Here is a 13,404-nt window from a genome sequence, read left to right as displayed (position 1 = left end):
TTCGGTTCTGTGCATAAATATTGTACTTAGGATATACTATAACATATTTAATATGTATGGGAATGACTGCCATTTAGGGGAGGGGGTGGAGGGAAGGAGGGGAAAAATTTGGAACAGAAGGGAGTACAAGAGATTATGTTGTAAAAAATTACCTATGCATATGTACTGTCAAAAAAAAAGTTATAATTATAAAATTAATAAAAAAAAAAAAAGAACTGACAAAAAAAATGCTGATACAATCTGATAAATCTTTAATTTATTGATCATAACCATAAAGAATGTTGGCCATTATTAAAGAAAAAAAAATCTATGATAGGTTACTTAAGTCTAGTTTGTAGTTGAGAATACTAAAATATATAATTTATATTTGTAAGAAGATTCTATCCAATGAGGATAAATTATTTATAAGTCTCTGTAGCTCTTAATTTTCCAAACAGATGATAAGGTAAAGATCTTAAATCTTTCTTCACTGACAACTTAATTAAAATTCTTTTATGCATCTGCTAAATGTTATGGACAAATGAAAAATCAAGTCTCTTCTCCTATTCCAACTGGTTATTTATGAAATCTCAATAATTAATGTCAAATGTTTCAAAAGTATTTAAAAATTATTTCACAAAATGTAATATATAATTTCAAATATAAAAATTCCTGCACTACTCTAATAGAAACAAGCTTAATAAAAATTTTATATTCCATCTGACCAAAAAAAAAAAAATAACCTTACTGAAGGTTCTAAGGCCAATGTGGCACATTTACAAAATAACACAGCTGTTATTGCTATAAATACTGATCAAAAAATATTATCTTTAAAATTTTAAGCACAGTAGCAATGTTAGGAATAAATGCTCAAAATGGATTGGTCTTTAAAGAAATAAGAAAACACTACAGCTGGGAGAAAAAGTCGAACTAGGCAATTACTAAAAACTGTTTCACATTAGGGCAAAACTTAGAACAAAGCTCTTGCATTTCATACTTTTCTGTAGGTTTCATTTATTTAAGGAAATGCTATTTCTGTCTATCATTCAAAAAGTCTGTGTCTATAAAAAAATACTAAACTATTACTTACATAATAGAACGTAAGGCTACTTGATTTTGCAGTGTTTGGGGAAAGATGCTGAATGTCTGGAGGGATCTACTTCAGAAGGAAATTTTTTAGTTCCTAGATTTGCTCCCTGGGAAGGTGAATAGACATTTGGTAATAGCATCCACAATCAGGTAGGCTAATTGTATAGATAGTTCTTTTTCTGTTGATTGTGATGATACTTCACGATAAATTTCTAAAGCAATGTTAACAGAAAAGAAAAGATATGGCTCTAACAAGATTGATTCCTAAACCTTATAATAATCCTTATTAATTACTTCATCGTTATAATTCAGGTAGGTTAAAAGCGGTTTTGGTGTTAAACATGGAGGAATGCTTTCCTGAAAGGTATATTTTAATACAAAACAAAATTACTGAAGCAAATTCAAATCTCTTAAACATAAAATGTCAGAAGAATGGGTGGATATCTTAATTACTACTAGAAGAGTCTGAACTATCTGAAGATGAAGAATGTTTTTCCTTTTTTCGCTTCTTTTTCTCCTTCTTGTGATGTTTCCCTTTTTTTGTTTTGCTTTTTTTCTCCCTTTTCTTTTCCTTCTTCTGGGTTTTCTGTTTCTTTTGTTTAGAAGTGTCTTCTTCAGTGGAACTAGATGAATAAGACCTATGGATAATAAAAATATAGGTTATCAAATCAATGGCTGACAGAAAATTGAACAAGAATTTATATTTATTTATTTTAGAGAAAACTACAAAATACAAAGTCAGTTTCAATTTATCAACATATTTTAAACCTAATGAGAAAATCATTTAGTTGTAATTTTCATTTTTCATTCTATAACCTTATGATATAAAAACTTTAAAAAGCTCAATTTAAGTAGCAATTTTTATTTATCATTATATATTTATCTAATTTGTTTGCACAAAAATAAACACTACAAAAATTAGTATATTTTTCTAAGAGACAGACATGGGAGTGGACTTGGTTTCCCTAGTCTAAGGCAGTGGAGTCAAACTCAAATAGAAACAGGGGATCCTAAACTATAAATAAGGCTCCTTATGATGCATGTTCACTTAGAAAATCATATATTAATGTTATCTATATTTAACTGAATTTTTATTTATTTTGTTGAACATTTCCTAGTTACACTTTAATCTGGTTTGAGCTGTATATAGCACTTCAGAGCATTGTCTGATACATTTTGTTTACAGAACTCCTGAGGGAGGAAACTTTCTTTTACTGAGGCTGTTCAGCACTTTCTCTGCAACTTATGATGTCAGAGAATTGTCTCAATGCTTTAGACATTTACCATTTCACTAGCCCTGGCCTCCACATGTCTGAACTATGTGCTGGATTTCTTGTTCCATAAGCATGTGGCTCATTACCACTTTCCCCTCCCTCCCTTTCTCACATCTGTGGACAAATTAAGTAGAAGTTTACAGAATAATCCAGTGAGAATTGTATTTATGGAACAAGACCATGTAACCTTTTGCTGTATTTTTTCCTGTTTGCCAATATTTTCAAATTCATAGAAATCACATAAATCGGAGAGCAAGTTTCCTAAACTTCACAACATTACATCAAAACCAACTTTCAAAATTACATATAAATTTGTGCAACATGCTACATTTCTCTGGCTCTCAAGTGACATGAGACAAGAGACAAAATAACATGCATATATACATTTACACACCCACACCCATATCTATCAATATATTAACGAACTATAACAAAACTGGGAAAAAAACTGGAAAAGTTCAATTGGGTAAATAAGTCAACAAAAAACAACTCTAAACCCAAAACTACTCTTAAAATACATTTAAAAAAACAAACCTAGAATATATTTTAAAAAATATTTTTCTCTACTGAACAGTTCAAGGCTTTCTCTGTTTTACTTGCTTAGGATGAACAGAGATTGACAAACCTCTAGGTTTCAGGTTTGAGTGGTATCTAGAAACTGGAACCCTACATGAAAATGACAAAAAATTTTTCCTGTGGGAAAAAATACTGCTGTGTCTTTAACATATGTTCCTATCAAGATATTTTATTTGTATAAAGTTTGATATCCTAGAATTTCTCTTAGATTTAAACATTATTAATATATAATTTTTGGCTAGGGGTGTGTGTGGAGGGGAATGATAGATCTTTTCCTTATCACTTTTAGAGATAATTATGACTAGATCAGTGGTATCAAAATCAAATATTAGAGTATCCCTCCTGGCTACATTTGACTTAGGAAAAGTACAAATTATTATAATCTTTGTTGTATTTTTATTTATTTTGTTAAACATTGCCCAATTACATTTTAATCTCACTCCTGCTACACTGGGGAGTTTTGTGGGATTTTACCAACTCTGTTCTAGATGAATTTTGTTATTCACTTTCTTTATACCACTTAGTTTTATAATAAGAAAATGCAAAGGACAATAGAATATCAATTTTGGATCACAGTTGATCACAATCTCTTGCCTTTACATCTTTCCTCTGGGACCTTATTCTTTTATTTATCCCTTTTCTCTACGTATCATCAATTGTGCTCTACTGGTTCCTTCTTCTCTGTCTTCAAACGTTTTCAAGTTTCTACTACTCCAAAAAGGTTTTATTTGACCTATATGTTTTCTTTAGCTATCATTCTATTCCCTTTCTTCCCTCAACTAACAAATTTATACAGTGGTTTACCTCTACTCCCTATTATAACTATTATTTTTGCCATCACTTACCTACTCTTCTCTCCATATATCTTTACTCTTCTGTGTGGTTCTACCACTCCTAGAAATACCAATAATATTTCTTTTCAAGGAAAAGGGACCCACATGTGCAAAAATATTTGTAGCAGCCCTTTTTGTAGTGGCTAGAAACTGAATGGATGCCCATTAGTTGGGGAATGGCTGAATAAATTATGGGATATGAATGTTATGGAATATTATTGTTCTGTAAGAAATGACCAACTGGATGATTTCAGAGCGGCCTGGAGAAACTTACATGAACTGATGTTGAGTGAAATGAGCAGAACCTGGAGATCATTTTTCACGACAAGAAGAAGATTATATGATGATCAATTCTGATGGACATGGCTCTGTTCAACAATGAGTTGATTCAAACCAGTTCCAACTGTTCAGTGATGAAGAGAGCCATATATATTCAGAGAGAGGCTTGTAGGAACTGAGTGTGGACCACAACATAGCATTTTCACTCTTTCTGTTATTGTTTGCTTGCATTTTTGTTTTCCTTCTCAGGTTTGTTTTTTTTTTCTAGATCCAATTTTTCTTGTGCAGCAAGATAACTGTATAAATATGTATACATATATTGGATTTAATATATATTTAAATACATTTAACATGTATTGGACTACCTGCCACCTAGGGGAGTGGTAGGGAGAAGAAGGGGAAAATTTGGAACAGAAGGTTTTGCAAGGGTCAATGTTGAAAAAATTATCCATGCATATGTTTTGTAAATAAAAAGCTATAATAAAAAAAATTTCTTTTCATTCTCCTAAATTTTTGCATCCTCCTTCTCTTTGAAATGATCTACTCTTTTGACAATCTATTATCTCAGTTCTTTTGTTGCCTGACTTCTTTTTATGTCCTTCTCCAACTTCTTTTCTCTGCCTCTGAATTGTGATTGCTCCCAGATTTTGTCCTTTGCTGTCAGCTCTTCTTTCCATCTTATGCTAATCCATTCACTTTTGATTACTGCCTCTTCATTACTTCGAAAAGCTTAACTAGTCACTAAAAGTTACTCATTCTTTGCAATACCTCTTTCATTGGCTCCTTCCCTCACCAAGGAGTATAAAATTTCATTGTTAGATATTCTGCAAATACATTTCTTTGTGTTAGTACAAAAGCAGACTCATAGATTTAGGGATAGAAAGGACTTTAGAGGATGATTAAGTAATTACTCAAAGTCTTAATATATACTATTTCAGAATTCTGAGATCTAATTTTATATAAGCTTTGTGATGAAAAATTTTTATAAAAAATTTGCAGTGTCAAGATTTGTAGACTTATAAAAATATAAACATTAGAAACATAATTCTCAAAATTCATGATGTTCTCTATAAGTATGTTAAAATCTACAGCCAAAATAATGGATTAAGGTATGAGATATGACAAAAACTATTTAAAAATATATACAAGATGACTTTTATTCTACTATGAATGAGACCATGCTGAGCAATTAAGAAAGAAAGATTGCTTTCTTAGAGGCCAATGAGATTAAGTAAAATCAATCACAGTAATTAATACTCCATTCTGATGAATGACCTTTTCTTGTTTCAAAAAAGTTATTTTTAATAATCATTGCTTTATGAAGATTGGGAGAGAAAAATCACAACAAAAGGGAAAAACCCTGGGAGAGAAAAAAAAAAAAGAAAAACAGAAAAAAGAAGTGAACATAGTATTGATTTACATTCAATCTCCAAAGTTCTTTTTCTGGATGCAGATGGCATTTTCTATCCAAAATCTATTGGAATTATCTTGCATCACTGAAGCACTGAGAAGAACCAAGTCTGTCACAGTTGATCATCATAAACTCTTGCTGTTATTGTGTACAATAAATTACTAGTTCTGCTTGTTTCACTCAGCAGGAGTTCATGTAAATCTTTCCAGGTCTTTCTAAAATCAGCTTCTTTACCATTTTTTATAGAATACTATTCCATTACCTTCAGATACCACAATTTGTTCAGCCATTCCCAAATTGATGGATTCATTTTCCAATTCTTTGCAACCACAAAAAGAGCTGCTACAAATATTTTTGCACATATGGGTTCTTTCTCCTCCTCTATGATTTCTTTGGGATACAGAGCCAGTAGTTGCACTGCTGGGTCAAAGGGCAGTTTTATAGCCTTTGGGCATAGTTCCAAATTGCTCTCCAGAATGGTTGGATCATTTCACAACTCCATCAATAATGTATTAACAATGCATTTTCCCCACATAACAATGCAGTTTTCCCACATCCCCATCAACATTTATCATTATCTTTTTCCATCATCTTAGCTAATCTGAGATATGTGAGGTGGTACATTAGAGTTGTTTTAATTTGCATTTCTCTAATCAATAGTAATTTAGGGCATTTTTTCATATAACTATATATGGAATTAGTTTCATCATCTGAAAATTGTCTATTCATATCCTTTGACCATTTATCAATTGAAGGATAATTTGTATTCTTCTAAATTTGACACAGAAATAAGACTTTTAGAAGAAACACTAGCTGTAAAGATTTTCCCCAGCTTTGTACTTCCCTTTTAATCTTGTTTCTATTGGTTTTGTTTGTGCAAAACTTTTTAAATTTAATTTAATCAAATCAAATCAAAGTTGTCCATTTTGTCTTTTACAATATGCTCTAGTTCTTTGGTCAAAAATTCTTTCTTTCTCCAAAGATCTGATAGGTAAATTATCTCTAGCTCTCCTAATCTGTTTATGGTATCATGCTTTATGCTAAATCATGTACACATTTTTACCTTATTTTGAAATGGGATGTGAGATACAGGTCTATGCCAAGTTTCTTACATATTATTTTCCAATTTTTATAGTATTTTTTGTCAAATAGTGAGTTCTTATCCCAGAAGCAGGAGTTTGAAGGTTTATCAAATACTAGAATACTATAGGTCTTGATTATTATGTTGTGTGTATTTAATCTTTCCAGTGATTCCACTGCTCTATTTCTTAGCCAATATCAAATGGTTTTGAGGACTGTTGCTTTAACATAGTTTTAGGTGGATCTCAATTTCTCTTCAGAATTTGACACTGTTGATCCCCCTCTTCTCTCTTTTAGATATCCTCTTCTCTTTAGGTTTCTATGATGTTACTCAATCTTGGTTTTCCTTTTTATCTGAAAGGATATCCTTTTCAGCATCTTTTGCTGGATCTTGGTCCAAGTCACTTCTGCTAAAGGAAGATGTCTCCTAGGGCTCTGCCCTCATCTCTCTCTTTTCCCACTTTATTATTTCAAATGGTGATCTCTTCAGCTTCCATAGTTTCAATGATTATCTCCATGCCAAAGATTCTCAGATCTACTCATGCAACTCTGAATTCTTATCTGATCTCCACTCACTATCTCCAACTGCCTCCAACTAAATATCTTAAAATTATCTCAAACTCAACAAGTACCTATTATCATTGAGAATAATACTATTCTATTGAGTGAATATCCATCAATTGGAGAATGGCTGAATCAATTGTGGTATATGAATGTAATTGAATACTAGATTCTATAAGAAATCTTGAGCAGGTAGAGTTCAGAAAAGTCTGGAAAGACTCACATGAACTGAGGCTGAGTGAGCAGACCTAGGAATATATTGTATATATTAACAATAAGATTGTGTAATGATCAACTATGATAAATTTAGCTCTTTTCAACCATACAGTGATCCTGGATAATTCCAAAGACTTCAGATAGAAACTTCCATCTGCAACCAGAGACAGAACTATGGAGACTGAATGAAGATGGAAGCATACTATTTTCACTATTTTTTTCTTTCTTGTGTTTTTTCCCTTTTGTTCTGATCTTTCTTTCCCAGTATGACTCATATGGAAATGTTAAAAAATATATATTTTTGGAAAAAAAAATGAGAAAGAGAGACAGACAGAAAGAGAGGAGAGAGAGACAGAGACAGAGGCAGAGACATAGTACCATTCTTCCAATAAGGTTAGCTATCCTCCTTAATTCCTCACTGTAATGTCCGGGCTAGCTTTCTGGAGGTTGTCCAAACAAGCCTTGGTCTCAGCAGGACAGTCACCACTAGGATGAACAGGAATAGAGTTTAAAGTCTTTACTGTCTCCTTTACAATCTGTGTCTATCACAGTCTGACTTAGTCTTGATCTTAGTGGAGGAGTGCAAGAGGCAGGAAAGCCACCAGGAAGATGGTCAAAGACGGAATGTCTTATTTCCAGTCCTCTCTGCTCTTAAATACCCCAATATGATTACATTATTACAGCACACTAAATATGTGTGAACTAGAGTGTAAAGGGCAGGAACTCTGTATGATTGATTTAATCCTAAAATAAGATGTTAACTCAGTAGAATTAAGATAATGATTCTCTAGTACTTAGTATAGTTCTACAAGTTGACACCTATTCTATAAGAGCTAAGAGTGGGGACAGACTTCAAGATAGAGACTGTCCTGGCGGCTCTCTTGCCTCCTGCATTGATCCACTGAAACCAACACCTATTCTAGCGGGCCTCCAGAAAGCTACCCCAGACCTTAGACAAAGGAGACAGATTGTGAAGGAGATAATAAAGACTTTGGACTTTATCCCTGACTATTTGCTTGGTGATTATTCTGCTGAAAACAAGGCTGGTCCTGAGACCTCCAGAAAGTTAAACATAACATTACACTAGAGAACCATTACAATACCATGCTAAGTACTAAGTATATGTAAACTAGTGAACTATTATCTCATCAATTCCAATAAGTAAATACCTTATTGCAAGTATCCTTGCTTCAAGTATACTTTTCTCAGAGTTCCCCAATATCTATGGTCCTCTATACCTCATTATGTTCTTCCTCCCCTCCAATATCCAATTAGTGGGCGAATTTTGTCATTTCCATCTCTTGTAACATCTCTTACATATGCCCCCTTCTTTCCTCTAACAGTACTACCACTTTGATGCAGGCCCTCAAAACCTTAGGCTTAAGTTATTCCAGTAGCTTATTGGTTGGTCTCCTTGCTTCAAGTCTCTTTCCAACTTCAATACATCCTCTATTTGGCTGTCAAATTAATCTTCTTAAAGTACAAATCTAATCATGTTATGTCCCTAATTCCATACCCTTGTCAACAAACTCTCAATTACCTGTAAAATCACATATAAAAATCCTGTGAGGCATTCACAACCCTTCCCAGGATGGCCTCTTTCTAACTTTTCAGTCTTCTTTGCCCTACCCACCTTCTCTCTGTTCTTCCCCCCATCATATTCTTTGCCATTTGGTGACACTGGCCTACTTGCTGTTACTTGCATCACATCTTCAGGCTTTAAGCATTTCCCAGTTAAAAATCCCATATTTTCGTCTTTTCCAATTTCTTTTAAAGCTAGTGACTTTCTGCTATTTATTTCTAATTTCTCCTGCATATAGCTTGTTTGTCCATGTGTTTGGATACTTTCTCCCTCATTAGACTGTAAGCTTCTGCATCCTGGTACTTAGCAGAGTGCCTGCCACATAGTAAATGCTTAATAGTTGCTTGCAAATTGAAGTTATTTCACTGATGTAGGAACACACTTAAACAGAGAATGACTTGTCTAACATCTGAGCTTATCTAATTTTTGTCTTATTTTAATATAAATTCTAAGGACTGATGCACTTGAATGTAGGATTCAGAGTGAATGGACACTAACTCTGTTATGTGCTCCCTTTATAACCTTGGGCAAGTCAGGTGATTGAACTTCAAGTTCTTCAAATATCTTTTAAGGTTCCTTTCACTTCTAAATAAAGTCCTTTATTTTTTTTTTGGTGGGGGGGGAGGGAAGGTAGAGGCTGGGATAAGGGAAATGAAATATGAATCCTCAATAATGTTTTTTATATAATTTAATGGAAATTTTACTGTCAAAAAATGTTATAATTATAAAATAAAATAAAAAATTAAAAAAAAAAAAAAAAAAAAAAAAAAATTTAATGGAAATTTGAGAACAAAGGACAGCAATTAGACCAACCAACCAAATAACCAACAGAAATTGGTAACAAGCTGTAGCTTATTAATGCTGAAAATAATTAAAAGTCAAAATCTATATAAGAATCAACAGTGACAAAGGTCTTGAAAGATATGCTTTTAAAGCACAAGTAGAGCTAGGTGACATAGGGGATAGAGTGTCAGGCCTAAAGTCAGATTATTAATCTTTCTAAGTTCAAATCTCTCCTCAGATACTAGTTAATGTGATCCTGGGCAAATAACTTAACCCTGTTTGCCTTAGATTCCTAACCTGGAGCTGGAGAAGGAAACAGCATACCATTCCAGTATCTCTGCCAAAAAAAAAGACCAAATGGAGTAATGAAGAATTGAGAATGATTGAAAATTGGACATTCAAGAACAAGAGAGATGTATCAGTCTTTTTGAAAAATCAATGACCTCTTTTAAGACAATAGCATTTTGAAGATGTAGGCATATATTTTGACATTTATCTCAATGGCATACAAATATGAAAAAAAATGATCAGAAATACTTGGGATGTTATGTTTTTTTGTTTGATTAAAGATCTATATATCTTTTAAAACTTTAGTTAACTGGAGGCTAAGTTAAGAAAATTTAAGAGATGAATACTACCCAAGTCAGTCTTCAGTCACAAAACACCAACCAATGATCTCATATGTATATATATGTGTGTGTGTGTGTATATATATATATATATATATAAAAGAATATATATAAGATCTTTACATAATTTTTGAGTCTAGAACTCTCTTCACCAATCCACCCATCTGGTTTTGTTAACAATTGATGCTAATTTAAGAGAGTGTGACTATTGCTCTGGACCCTGTTTCTACAGCTGGCAAATCTATTAAAGTAAAAACATTTTAAATTTTCAAATAAATTCCAGAAAATTACCTTTTCCTTTTCTTTTTTAATTTAACTTTCTCTTTGTTTTTTCTTTTTTGTTTTTTCTTTTCTTCTTCTTCATTTGTATCTATGGAAATAAAAAAGTCAGGTCATTATACTACACATTAATCTAATCTAATAGTATTTTAGAAGAGGAGATTTTTCACACCTGGTAGAGAAAAATAAGTATAGTGGAAGAAAGGAATGAAAATGTTTGTAAGATTTATTAAATAAAAAACAACAACAACAAAAAGTTCTCAAAATTTTAAAAAAAGGAATTATTATGTTTCTATCATGTGCCAAGTACTGTGCTAGATATGGAATACAAAGATAAAAATGAAATAGTCCCTGCCCTCAAGGAAATTACATCATTTATCAGAAGAAACAACACACACATATCTATCTATCTATCTATCTATCTATCTATCTATCTATCTATCTATCTATCTATCTACACACAAAGTAAATGCAAGGCAATTTGGGGGAAGAAAGGCATTGGCAATATTAGTAATGGCATCATAAAGAAAGCATGCAGCTGAATTTTGAAAGAAGCTAAAAGATGCTAAAAGGTAGACAGGAGTGGAAGGTGGGGGGGTGGCATATTAAAAAGCACACAGACAAGAGGTGGAATGTCATGTGTACTGAATATCAACAAAATCAGTGTGGCTGAAACAAAAGATATCTGAAGAGAAACAATGTGTAATGAGTCTAGAGCCAGAATGTAATAGGCTTTAAATGCTAAAAAGGGGAGTATGCATTTGATTTCAAAGAAGATAGGGAGCCCCTGGAGTTTATGGGCAGGGAAGCAATATTGTTGGACCTATTCTTTATTATATCATTTTGGCAACTATATGGCGAATGAAATGGCAGTGAGAGAACTGAGTCAAGACCAATCAGCTAGGTGAATAGTGATGAAGATCTAAACCAAAGTAGTTTGCATGTGAGTGGAGAAAAAGGAACAGATATAATATGGCATATAGGTAGAATCAGTGATAGTTGGTATAGTAAGATACATATGAAGTAAAAAATGAAGCATTGTAGATGATTCTGTGAGTACAGTCAGCTGCGCTAGGACTGTGAATAAAAATGCATATATAAATGGAGTCCTTGTTCCTAAAGAGCTTACTCTTTAGGTAATGATATGAAATACAATGTGTTGCAGATGAGCAAATGCAGGGTATCTATAATAAATACATAGTAACTAGAATGGGATACCTAACAAGTCAGGGGAATCAGAAAGGATTTCTTTCTCGCTCTCCTGAAGGAGATGGCCCTTGAACCAAGTCCTAAAGGAAAAAAGGAATTCTAAAGGATAGAGGTGAAGGAAGAGACCTTTTCAGGTAAGAGGGAAAACCTAAAAATAATCATGGAGTGAGAGATAAACTGTCTTTTTGGGAAGAATGTCAAGTAGGCTGGTTTGGCTGAATTGCTGAATATATGGGAATCTATAGTTAGCTTGGAAAGATATGCTGGAACCACACTGTTAAGGATTTGAAATGACAAATAGGAATTTTAATATCATGCTAAAGGGTGGAGGAGCTGATAAAAATTTTTTTAGAATGGTGTGTGCGCATGTGTGTGTGTGATGAGATGAGGGGGTTGAAACATAATCAGACAAGAGCTTTAGGAGTATCAATTTGGCAGCTGTGTAGAGAATGGATTGCAGAGAGGAAAAGATACCAATAAGGAAGCTAATAGTCCAAGCAAGAGGTGCTAAGAGCCTAGACTAAAGTGGCTATGATGTGAATAGAGAAATGGGGAATGGATATGAGAGATCTTAGGTTATAGAAATGAAAGGACTTGGTATCTGATTGCATATGGGGGGGGGGGGCAAGAATTAACCTTAGTTCTGAACCTGGGTGGCCTTATCTTCTTTCTCTAACTTTTTTTGATGACCTCATATTAACACCTATGGGTCCAACTCTCATCTCTATGTAGATGATGCCCAAATTTCTATATCTAGCCCTGTTTATTGCTTGAACCTTAAACTTTGTTTAAGTGTGCTCTATTGAACATTTCAAACTGACTGGTCCAGAGAAATCTTACACTAAATATTTCCACAACAGAATTTGCTATTGTAAAGTTCTTCCTTCTTCCAAACTTCTCTATTACTGATCATCCTTCAGAGTCATCCTTGACTCCTTATTACACATTATTCCTGTAATATCTGGGCTAGCTCTCTAGAGGACCTCGGGATCAGCCAGAGTCCTTGGTCTTTACATGGAAAAGTGAAGGAGGCAGGAGAGCCGCCAAGTGGCTAGTCAAAGATGGAAGTCAAAGATGGAGTCTGGAGCCTGAAGTCTTCTCTGGATGAGAGATGTGGCTGAGAGTGCTGGGGGCCAGAGAGCTATGTCTCTCCCCCAGCCCTTAAATCCTTCAGTATGATTACCTCACTATACCACATTGAGCATGCATAGCCATAAGCACCATGCTGTGATTCAAGTATATCTTTTCAGCGTTCTGGCCTACATACTCCCTTTCAAATATTTTGTTTAATGCTCTTGCACCAACAATCCTTCTCCCACTACTGTGATTCCCCTCATGTCTAAGATGCAGTCTTTCATAACCCTTGTCTTTGTTCAGAAAAGAGTATGGTACAGTGTTGGTGTATTACAAATGTTAATTCATTAACTATGATTGTCAGGATAAATATCATAATTGTTACATTATGAATTCATTAAGGTAGAGTCTATGTTCAACAAACATTTATCATGTACATACTATGCACAGAAAACTGAAGTAAAGTAGGGCCATATGACATTTAAAGAAAATATGGTTCTTGTCCATATGGAATTTATAGGTTAGTATATTTATGATTCCTTGTTGCCAC

The 13,404-nt window shown here is 33.5% G+C and overlaps 1 protein-coding gene across 1 annotated transcript in view; it reads right to left on the bottom strand.

Moving 5' to 3' along the window:
* Positions 1 to 234: 234 nt before the first annotated feature.
* The window catches only part of SREK1IP1 (SREK1 interacting protein 1), a 54,559-nt gene continuing 41,389 nt past the window's right edge, over positions 235 to 13,404 (bottom strand). Inside the window, exons 4-5 of the mRNA XM_074282413.1 lie at positions 10,584 to 10,662; positions 235 to 1,706 (exon numbers count right to left, since the gene is read on the bottom strand). Of these exons, the coding sequence (XP_074138514.1) occupies positions 1,514 to 1,706; positions 10,584 to 10,662 (272 nt within the window). The 3' untranslated portion in view covers positions 235 to 1,513. The remainder of the gene's footprint in view (positions 1,707 to 10,583; positions 10,663 to 13,404) is intronic.

This window comes from Sminthopsis crassicaudata, chromosome 1, assembly GCF_048593235.1.
Source record: "Sminthopsis crassicaudata isolate SCR6 chromosome 1, ASM4859323v1, whole genome shotgun sequence".
Lineage (NCBI taxonomy): Eukaryota > Metazoa > Chordata > Mammalia > Dasyuromorphia > Dasyuridae > Sminthopsis > Sminthopsis crassicaudata.
This window is presented reverse-complemented; position numbering and strand designations above follow the sequence as displayed.